The 11594-nt window shown below is 36.7% G+C and overlaps 1 protein-coding gene across 2 annotated transcripts in view; it reads left to right on the plus strand.

The window, feature by feature from the left end:
* Nucleotides 1-11594, plus strand: part of CSNK1G3 (casein kinase 1 gamma 3) — a 77053-nt gene that overhangs the window by 61742 nt on the left and 3717 nt on the right. The window contains exons 12-13 of one of the 2 annotated variants that reach the window (XM_075078454.1): nucleotides 5889-5995; nucleotides 6369-6392. In XM_075078454.1, the coding sequence (XP_074934555.1) occupies nucleotides 5889-5995; nucleotides 6369-6392 (131 nt within the window). The remainder of the gene's footprint in view (nucleotides 1-5888; nucleotides 5996-6368; nucleotides 6393-11594) is intronic. The other variant, XM_075078455.1, reaches the window with a different exon arrangement.

The following is an 11594-nucleotide window of genomic DNA, read 5'->3' on the forward strand; positions in this document are numbered from 1 at the left end:
TACTGTCATACATCATGTAGGAAAAGCTTTTAGATGATGATTATCACAAAAAGTTTAGAAGTTGTTCTATGCTTACCATTAACAAATATTTTGAAAACTCTACCTGTATATTTAACTTGATTGCAACAGTTCTCTCAATAACATCAGTTTTAAAGGTAGTAATTTATCTTTTGAGAATGGTTTAGCAATGTGGAATGAAAATCGGATTTGAAATTGTCTTCCAAAATAATATCTATTTTTTTAGGTTAGAAAAATACTTGTTTAGCTTGTTAAATTCCAGTTAGTAGAACTTTCAAATTGTATATCATATCTCTCTTTTGGCAACTCTAGCACATAAGAAACCTTTTTTTCTTTCTCAGGTAAAATGTAACAATTACAAGAGACTTTACTCCATTGTAATATATGTTAAATACCCTTTGCGGGCAGGGAGAATGTTTTGTAGGCAATAACAGTAGTATTCCTTTCTGTTAATGTAGTGTTGTTGCATTTTTCTCAAAGGGTATGGGCATTCTGAGTTCAGATCACCTGGATCAGTTGAGACTAAGAGTTGCTATGTAAAAAGAACAGTGTGCCAAACTGCAGACAGTGTCTTTGAAGATGAAGTGTTGTACAGAAGGGTATTTGCAAGGCAGCTTAATCAGGTTGCTTTTTAATGTGGAGTGACCATGATTCCTCATTAAAGTAACTTATAAAACTACATAGTATCTTCACTTTTGTTTTGAAGTTGGAGCCCCTGACAATTGTCAAATACCCCTTTGTTGCAGTCATACTAGCTGAATCATGGTATTAAATTGGATGATTATCTAGCTAGTTTAGCTGGATTCCTAACTGCCCCCAAGAAAACAAGTTCTAAAAGTGCCACAGATAATTGCTCAAAGGAAAGTTGTCTAAAGTATGAAATTAAGTGTTTTTTCTGTGACATTGGTGAGTCATTGCTCATCTTTGAGATCAGTTTTATGCTGAATGATCAATTTTTCTGCAAGATATGAAAATCTGGCAGATAATTTTAATGTGGCAACAGAATTTTTTTAGGTCACTACTATTAGTCATCTGTAATACTGATTTTTGTACATAGCAAGTAAAAGATTAGTTTACATACTAATGCAAAACAAGACATGGGGCTAGTCTGAAGATTTACTGTTACTGTTTGAGGAATTGGTATTCAGCCTTAACTTTGTCTTATTATAACTGGCTTTTACCAAGCTTCTAAAGGGCCATATATTTAAGAAACTAATCTGTTCCACAATTAATATGTCTCATTATTAGGTAGTGGGTCTAGTATTTTGTTTGCCTTATGGCATCCAGGGTAGCAAGGAACAGCCAATGTGATGTGTATGCTTGTTTATATATGTGCTTTTCAAACTTCTAAAGAACTGCTTGAATTTGAAGGAACTAAATTTAAACCAGTATAAGATTATAAAAATGTTATAAAAATGCCTAAAGTTGTTTTAACTTTTCAGTTTAGTGGTTAATCTCCCACCTGTATATAGGTGGGTAGCTTAAGTTAATCTTCAACGTTGCAAGACTTCTAATTTGAAACTTAGATTAAAATATTAGTCTTCAGAACCCTAATTCTGTACTATTTCATGGAAAAATGTTCATGTACTTTTTGTTAACAGAATTTTTAGACTCAAAACCATACTTCAATATCCACATTTTTTTCACTACAGTCATACAAATCTGTCAAAAGATGGGAGGCACAATTCGCCTTTTATCAGTCCAACTCCAGTCATAAGTAGAGAAATGAAATTAAAAGTTTCTCTTTAAGCACTGTTAGTTTTGTATATTGGTTCTTCTCTCTCCTCTCCTAAAATTTTAGCTTTTATGTGGCTCCACTATGACAAATGTTCTTTGTGCCTTATTGTACATCCTGGCTACAGAATTTGGTGTACTACACCTTCAGTGCATAAGCTGTCTTCCAGGTGACTTATTCTAATTCAATTTTGTTATATTCCCATACCTTTCTACCTGTGTTTTGTTGACTTTTGAGACAATTAGCATGCAGTCATCTAGAGAGTCAGAAAAGTCCTATGGTTGGTCTAACTTAAGCCCAAGTCCTCCAGGATCAGGAGTCTATAAATGTTAACACTGCTTCATTTATTCTGCATTATTGGTCTTTTACCAAATGCACTTTTTGGTCAGATTGAAAAATATTTTACTGATGGAATTAACTTCTGGCATTAAAGGTTATTTCAGCAAAGTACAGAATTTATGGTTATAAGATCATACAGTTGCAGCCTTACCGATAGTGGAACTGAAGCACTCCTGCCTACCTCTTGCACTCCTTTAAATGAGCCTTTGTTAGGTTTTTTTTGAAGGTAAATATCTTGATCTATTGCAGGTGTATTGATTCTTGGTTTCTAGAGCTGTTCTCAGCAGTAGTAGACTAGAGTGGAACTCAGGGCATTTGTGATTCTGGAGAAACATGACTGATGCTGTTTTACAGACTACCAATACCCTTTGGTTAATTTGTGGTTTCAGAGGTCACAATTCTTTCCAGAAAGATGATCTTCGTTTTCCTCCTATCTAAACTAAGCAATACAACAGGCTGTTCTACTTGATTGTATTTGGCTGTGTATTTTGGTGGATGTGTCTGGTGTACGTCTATGGGAGGGACTGAGGTCACTTTGATCTCGATCTCTGATAGAAAGCAACCAGAATGAGGCAGGACAGTCTTCTGTTATCTGGTGTGAAGGTTTCTACAAAGTTTGTGTCAAAGTTTCTTAGAAAAAACAGTCATCTTAAATTAATAATATACCTTAGGACAATGCTGTCTTGAAACGAAAGACTTCTCCCACTAAAGGAAACCACTGTCAAGAAATATTTTTGAGTTTTGAAGTAATTTTGAAGAATTTTAAGGAAAGAATTGTTAGGTTGTTATAGCTTCTCTGCTTCCTCTTTTTACAGCATATAAACATGTTGGGAAACCGTGAAACAAGCTTTGTTCTTTGTTACCATATGTCAGTGCAATGACCCAATGCAGAAAATTGTTATTGCTCCTTAAAAGCTGAAGTCATCTTAGATTAGTATGACTTTAAATAACTGTGCTTTAAAGCAACAAGAACAACAAAACCCTCAAACAAACCTTGTCATAAACCAGGAGGTAGTGTTTTGGTTTTTAGTTGCTCAAGTATTAAAATTTTTTTCTTAACGATTGCCAGAAGAGGTTCCAAAGAGACCAGAAGAGACTTAGTTCCTATCAGCCTCTGTAAACATCCATGAATCTTGAACCTGAGTAGCAAACCTTTTTTGCTAATCTGCCTGCCACTCCAAAATAGACTTCCACTAGCAGTGATACAAGAGCAAGCTACGAAAATGTGCTTAGATGCAGTTTTGTTCCTGTCAAAAAGTCTTCGTTTTCTCCTAACTTTTTTACCCATCAAAAGGGAAAGATGGATTTTTTCAACCTATTGTTTAAAAATATTATAACTAGATTATCAACGTAGGAAGGACTTTTAGATATCTACTTTCATGTTTTCAAGTTCAAGTGAAGCGTGTGTATATGCTTGAGTTTGATCACTTTTTTTGAATCTGCTGTCCAAGATGATAGAGGTGAATGAACAGGCACTCCTGGGAAAGAAGTGTGAAGAGAATGCCATGTGAAAGCTCCATAGATGCTAGAGTTAGGCATTGTGTTTGATATTTGAGTATAGGTCATAAATGCTTTCATTTCCTTTTTGTAGGAAAGAGAAGAAAATAGGAGTTCTTACAAATACCTGTGCAAACTGTCACCTGTTCTTTACAACAGTTGGGAATACTAAGGTGTATTGCTTCACTTCCCATCCAGAAAGGGGCATATACCTTGTCTTGTTTCTTGAGGTACCCTACCTTTACTTGGGTAAACTGAAGATAAAGGCTTCTGTTTCTGATTACCATTGTTACTAAACCTTGAGCACAAGTCTGAGGATCTCTTTAGAGAAGTTCATTTTGAGTCTAGATTGTGGAGCCAAAATCCTAAATGATTAGGACTGCAAGCAAGGTTGGCTACAAACTTAACTGGGTGTCATTGCTTTATATGGATTAGTGCAGGCTGTAGTCGTGGTTAGTTACGTACTTATGATTTGGGTCTGGATCCTTTGGATCCAAAACTCATTTGGTGGAAAAGCTGAGCAGATTTTTTTACCTTTATGTTTTTATGAATGATCCTGTCTTATTTAGCATGTATTTCCCATGCAAACACCATATGTTTCCACTCTGCATATCGCTGTTACGACTGGGTATTTCACAAGAAGCAATGGAATTATCTGCACAGTAAGATACCTGGTGAGATGATTGGGATCATGCTATTTCTGCTTACCAGTAAACATGGACAATGATGGCAACAAATATTAAGATACTTGTGAAAAAAAAAATGTACTGACCCAGAGTGTTTAGTTTAAGATGCCTAACCCACCATCTTATGATTTGTCAGAGCACAATTCCTACCTATTTCTGTCACTGAATGTTTAGTGCTTCTGTCATCCCCAATGCTATGTAACTAAGCTTAAGCCACGTGGTTAAAACTCCACTGACTTACATGTCATCACAGAAATCAAGTCTAATCTCCCAGAATTCCTTCAGTTATATTGACCAAAATTCAAGTAATTAGGTTCTTGCAATCTCTGATATCCTTCCTTTTGTTTTGTTATTGGCCTGCAGGGCTTTTTTCACAGTGGTTCCTACTTTAGTGAAACTTGGCAAAGAAGAAAACTCAGCCAGATGTAGGCATATGGCAAGGAAAAAGGCTTAAGTTCAGCAAATTTCTGAAGGTCTGGACTTCATGCTAGTAGGAACCACAAAGCAAACCTCAATAGGCAGGGCTATTAGCTCTGGTTATAAATAGATGAGACATAATTGCTACATTAAGAGGAGAGCTTGGACGGGTGAGGGGAATAGTAACGTTATGATGATGACGACTTTCCTTCCCTCTGCTTTCTTCTACTTCAATATCTGACCTTCAGGCAACATCTGGTAAGAATCTTGGACTATGAACTACTATTGATCCAATTTCCTGTAGCTGATAGTCTGTAGAAAACATCTGTAAAACACTTATACTATTTGGCCAGAATGATATTTCTGTGCAGTGTTGTGTGGCCAGACATTTGCTGCTGTTTTGTAGCTAGTAGACCTCTTGATAGTTTAATGGGTCAGTTAGCACTGTCAGCTGCCCTGACCAGATAAGCACTTGTCTGTATCTAGTTAACAATCTTTGTGGCAGATTCTATGAGGTGAGTAAGGGAGAAGACTCTGGAATATCTCCATTTGTCATGTGGGAAAGCTGATAGGACTTGAGAGAGAGAATACTGGGTTCCATTTGGTTTAAAGACAAAACAAACATTCCCAGAGAACCAGAGCTGTCCCGGTGGCTCAAGAATTTACAAAGGAATTTTAGAGTAAAATAGTGGGAATGAAGATGAACCTAATTTTTTTTTTTACTGCAGTAAGTGTTCTCATGCTTTAAGAGATAAACCCAAACACTACCTAGACTCTTAGGACTAGAGAATCTCTTCCTTTTCCACTCTTCTGTTGAGGACTCTTTGATATACAAAAGAAGGAAACTAAGGAAGTTAAATACACTGAAGAAGCAGAGAATAGGGTAAGACTGACTGAATGGATACCAGGAAAGGGGATTAGTGCCTTCCCTTAAGGTTCTGATCAACAAAATTGCTTTGCTTAGTCCACTCATTTTGAGTCTGTCGTGTACATATCAGTTCCACTAGCAGATATGAAAGAAAAATGGCAGGAGTACGGGGATGTAGGAATAAAATCTGGAAAAGGTACTGTTACTGGAATAAAAAAATGTTGGAACTAACAAAAATGTCTGATTTTTGAAGATGTATTGTAACTTTAGGAATTGACAAATATATGTCTGGCACTAGCATAATTTCAGGTATTTCTGGTGATTTCAGGTAGTAAGCTCAACAAATGGAGAACTGAACACAGATGACCCAACTGCAGGCCATTCAAATGCACCCATCACAGCTCCTGCAGGAGTAGAAGTAATGGATGAAACTAAGTATGTCCATTTTTTTTATGTTCTTCGGATCTTGTGTGCTCAAATACTTCAAAGGTTTTTTCTTTTATACTTACTTAAACAATATTGTCTAAACTGAATAGCCACTGGTGGGGGGCAAAACTATAGTGCTATACTTAATTTTGGCTTTAAATATTTAAATCATAGACTTTCTATAGCTTGTTCTTCATAAGCTAAGCCCTCAATAACATATCTCTCTGTACTAGAGAAGTGCATGCATTTTTGATATTTCAGCTAATTTTGAAAATATTTAAGATCGTCTTCTGACTACCAGAAGCTATTTATGAAATACATAAAATTCTTCCTCTGTATGGTATTCTGATTCTCTTTTTATCCTTTATGTCTTTCTGTGTAGCTGCCAGAAAGTATTGAACATGTGGTGAGTTCTACAGTACAGGCAGGCAGAAATAGCTCCCAAGGCTTTGTCCTTTTTTGTTTGGTTTAAAACTAGTTTCGGAGAACTTTAAAGTAACTCAATTTGGAAATCACAAAACAATTTTTAATACTGTGAAGCAATTAACTGTTTTTACAAACAGCCACAGTCAGGAACTATTTTGCCTGCCTCTGCTTCAAATCTTGCTTGCTTTTAAGTTGTATAGTCTGTAGTGTGCTTTATTTAATCCTTTTTAGTGGGTAGTAGAATATTTTTTTCTTACTTGCTCTCCTGTTTTAGAAGGGGAGGCATTCTTTTCACATGTCGTAGCACTCAGCTAGTATTTTAACATCTAGAAAATAACACACTTATATAAGCAAGCAATAAATGCTAGCAAATGTTTGAACATTGCCTGTTACCTCTGTAAACATAGTATTTACCGGAGTACTAGTTCTTGACAACCTGCTAACGAATTGCTAAAACATGACGTCAGGGTTCCTTAAAGTTACAGGGTAATGAAAGGGGAAAATATTAAAATCTGTTAACATGGGGTGGACAACTAATGTATATATATTTGAGTAGTAAAGTCAGAATTGCAAAATAGTACAGAAAAATTTTCTTGATAGCTAAAGGCAGTGTAACTTTCAACATGTTCTCTTTTATAATTGTGCTTGGAATAGGATTTTACAAGGGTATGGATCTATTATGATAAAATAGAGGCACTCAAGTGTGAAGGATACAATTAGTAGCAGAAAAATCCAGTAAGCATTTCTTAATAGGAATCTGGGCCCTACAAAACTTCTTGCTAACTGTTAGATAAGGGTAAATGTCTCAAAGTAGAGTTTTTTCTTGAAGTGATTGTGCTGCAAGTTCTGGTCTTGGTAGGTAAGATTTATGTGCATGTGTAGTTAAAAATTATGAATGGAATTAATTTCTGTTGTGCCACACTTGTGCACTAGCTTTCTGTGAGCACCGAGAAGATCAGTTCTTTATCTGCCATCTTTGCAGAGTACGGTAGTATTATTTTTCTGGCAAGGATTCGGTTTTCTTATATATATATAAAAAGAAAGACCCAGAATAAGGATGTTGATGGGCCACATATAAATTCCCTATCCCCTCCCTTTGGATAAGTGCAGTGATAACCTTCCTTATGCCCAGTTTAGGCACACACAGGTAAAAATTAAATTTCTAAAGTTTTGAGTAGTGCTTAGTACAATTAAACCTATGCTTAGTTATCTAGAGAAAGTAAGAGAATTCTCAGAAGCTAAGATGCTGCAGCTGCCTTAAAAGTGTTGAAGTTCACATCCACTGGTATTAATAATTGATGCTATCCTTGACCTTTTTGGCCCAGTCTTTACTGGTTTTGTTACAGATGAAATATCTAGTCTCAACATCCTACTCTTTTTCAGTATGAAACACCCAAATTCGTTTTCCAGCAGTGTCTATTTAAAGTACAGTTTCCTCATTCACTTTTTTTTTTGGTGGGGTAGAAGTTGTTTTACATTTTGGAAGTAATTAAATCAACTAAATTATAGCAATTAAATCCACACACACACCCTCTCCCCAGCATTGCTATCAGACATCAATGTCTAAGTCTAAATTTTTGTTACTGACAAAAGATATATAAGGTTTAGGTAGTCTTACATTTTAATATGATAGTTACAACCTGAATATCAAAGGCACTGTGAGACATTTAATCATCCGTTTATAGGGTTTAGACTACTGAAGAGTAAGGAAATGCAAGTATCAATATCTTTCATGTCTGATATAGACATTTTTATTTTTAAGGAGACATTGTTTTATCAAAAGATTCTCACTTTGTGCCTCTTTCATGATGTTTTCTCTATCTGAAAATTTAAACAAAGTTAACCTCTCTTGCTGATATCTTCTGTCTGTAACGTTTCCTCATGCTCTGAGGAGACAAATCTGAATATTTTTTAGAAACGCTTCATTCTTTGTTCTAGGTGGGTGCATATGTGAGTACATATGAAAACTTTTTTAGAAAAGTATCTTTCAGCCCTATTGCAGTTGTTACTTACTGAAGTTGTAAAGCAGGGGGAAAACTAAACTGATCACTGTGTCCTCTGGCACTTGTAGATCTTATCTTTTACGGATGGTGTTCTAGTTATCACTGAGCAATTAGCCTTTCTTTCCTTAACTCTGCTAGCTATGTGAGCAATTGCTTCTGTGAAGCGTGTGTAATTTGCATAACCAAAAGGCTCTGCCATGGGAGGACAGATAAGGGCAAACAGGAAAAGATGTTATCTGTACTTTTTGCATCTTGCATTTGTTTTGCCACTTTAAACAGCTCTTAATAATTCTGCAGTAAAGTGCTGCCACATGCTGGATGACAAATATAAAACCACAGCTATCTAAACACAAATAAGAACTGAATTTGCTTTAGTGTGTTTTGCTCAAGTGGTAGAGGAAAGGGTATTTAACAGGAAAAAGTAAGATAAATGTTTTAAGTAGGACAAGAAATGTCTGTAACCATAATACTGAGATTGTTACCTTAGATAATATCTCAAAGGTCACTTCAAATTGTACAGGGAAAGTAAGTTTTCTCAGGTTTCATAAATCAGTATTAGACTGTCTGCTAGGATATGTTTTATACCCTACAGAGAAAGAGGTTAACAGTCATTAAACACTTTCTTAAAAAAGAAAGTTCCTTTCCTAGAATTAAAAATTTTCAAAGCATATCTATTCTATGCATTTTGCATGCATATGGAATAATAGGATAAATTTGTGGTGTAATACATATTAATAATGCCCTATCTGTTCCTTTAAAAATAGCTTCCAGCAATGTAATATATTTTATATATATATATATATATATAAAAGTGATAATGATACTCTCTTGTTATAATACTCTTAAGAACATGTCTGCATTTCTATTATAAATTATACTCTTCAAAAGATTATGTACTATGGAACGCTGATTTCAGGGTTGCATTTCGGTCTTAGAATTTATTATCAGGCAATGTAGTCTGACCTGTCTTATTCCTATGTAAATGTGCATATATTTTAAAATGACATTTATTTGGCCTTCGAAAGTTTGACAGGTCTACCAATTCTAGGCTTAAAAATGCACATTTCAGTAAGTTTCCAAGCCAGTTATGTGGTTTATAATGCTCTATAGAATTTGCATTCCTTTAATACTTTTTAGATATATAATATATTAATAAAGGATTTATTTTCCCACACCAAACAAGTCTTCAGTATTTAGTGAAGTTCCCTGAACTAGACTACAGTTGAATAGTTCTTAGAACAAATAGAAATTTTGCTTTTTGTAATAATATTATGCAAACTCCAGAAGACCAGGAGATTAAAAAAAGCAGTGCTTTATGTTGGTTAAAGATAGAACTCGATAATTCCCCATTGCATGATGCTTTTCTTCAATAATTAATTAATTAAATGCAAACTAATTAACGGTGCTGGTGACACAAAACTGGGAGGAGCTGTTGACACTCGAGGGCAGAGAGGCCCCGCAGAGGGATACGAACAGACTGCAGAGCTGGGCAATCACCAACCATACGAAGTTTAACAAGGGCAAGTGCCGGATTTTGCACCTGGGGCATGACAACCCCTGGCTGTACACACAGACTGGGGAATGAGAGGCTGGAGAGCAGCCCCACAGGGAGAGACCTGGGGGTTCTGGTCAACAGCAAGTTGGACATGAGCCAACAGCGTGCCCTGGCAGCCAAGAGGGCCAACCGTGCCCTGGGGTGCATCAAGCCCTGCATTGCAGCCGGGCGAGGGAGGGGATTGTCCCGCTCTGCTCTGCGATGGGGCGGCCTCACCTCCAGTGCTGTGGGCAGGTTTGGGCGCCACAGTACATTAGGGATATAAAGCTGCTGGAGAGTGTCCACAGGAGGGACACAAAGTTGGTGAAAGGCTTAGAGGAAAAGTTACATGAGGAGCAGCTGAAGTCACTTGGTTTGTTCGGCCTGGAGAAGAGGATGCTGAGGGGAGACCTCATGGTGGTCTGCAGCTTCCTCACAAGGGGAAGAGGAGGGGCAGGCGCTGATCTCTTCTCTCCGGTGACTGATGACAGGACCTGAGGGAATGGCAGGGAGATGTGCCAGGGGAGGTTCAGATTGGATGTTAGGAAAAGATTCTTCCCCCAGAGGGTGGTGGAGCCCTGGAACAGGCTCCCCAGGGAGGCAGTCACAGCGCCAAGCCTGACACTCTTCAAGAAGCACTTGGACAACACCTTCAGACGCATGGTGTGAATTTTGTAGTTGTCCTGTGCAGGTCCAGGAGTTGGACTTGATGATCGTTGTGGGTCCCTTCCAACTCAGGACATTCTATGATTGTATGATTCACCTCTGGTTGACAGAGAAGTAGCAAACTTAAATAGGCTATGGAGAAAGGAATAAAGGACAGAATACGATTTGAAGCAAGGATGGGTTAAAATATTCTGGGAATGAAAGCATGAAAACCTAAAGTGTCTTTGAATTTCTCAGAGAATCCAAGCAGTCCTAAACACTTAAGTGTGACCTGCTGTTCCTTGCGACATACTCTGTATAATCAAAACATAGTTAAACAGTTAAGAGTTAAAATTCTGGTTTGTGTTTCTAGAACATAAATTAGCTATCTGACACACTTTCATTTTCCTGCACTTGTTTAATGTAACCCACGTTGTATATGTACCAAAATTACAAATTGAGACAAAATTTTTCTGTAAACCTTCTTTGAGGCCTCCTAATCTGAAACAGATACAAAAGTGATTTACCATCACAGTCCAGGGTATGGTTTCCTCATTTACAGAATCATAGGATAATTCACAGTGAAAGGGAGGGACCACTGAAAAACGCTTTTATTTTGGCATGATGTTTGTTGTATATACACATTTCAAATACCTGGGAAAAGATTGGGGTGAAAGAAGGATTAAACTAAATCGGACTCCATATGTCTGCATATAAATTCAAAGCTTAAGTGATAATGGATGTTAGTGGTTGTAGACAGATGCTAAGAAAAATGGTTAGTGTTTATGGGGGAATTTCAGCTGGCTACTAGCCTTCAAAAACAATTATGTGTCTTTTTAGAAGTAATTTAAAGCTAATAAATGCCGTATGATACTTCTGCTAGCTGTAAAAATATTTTCATAGTTTCCCCTATTGAATTTTAATTTTGGGCTTCCTCTCCAGTGATAACTGATGTTTTTTTTTTTTTCTACTGAAAGTTATGTAACTCTCAGAGCAGCTC

This window comes from Phalacrocorax aristotelis, chromosome Z, assembly GCF_949628215.1.
Source record: "Phalacrocorax aristotelis chromosome Z, bGulAri2.1, whole genome shotgun sequence".
NCBI classification, from domain to species: Eukaryota; Metazoa; Chordata; class Aves; order Suliformes; family Phalacrocoracidae; genus Phalacrocorax; species Phalacrocorax aristotelis.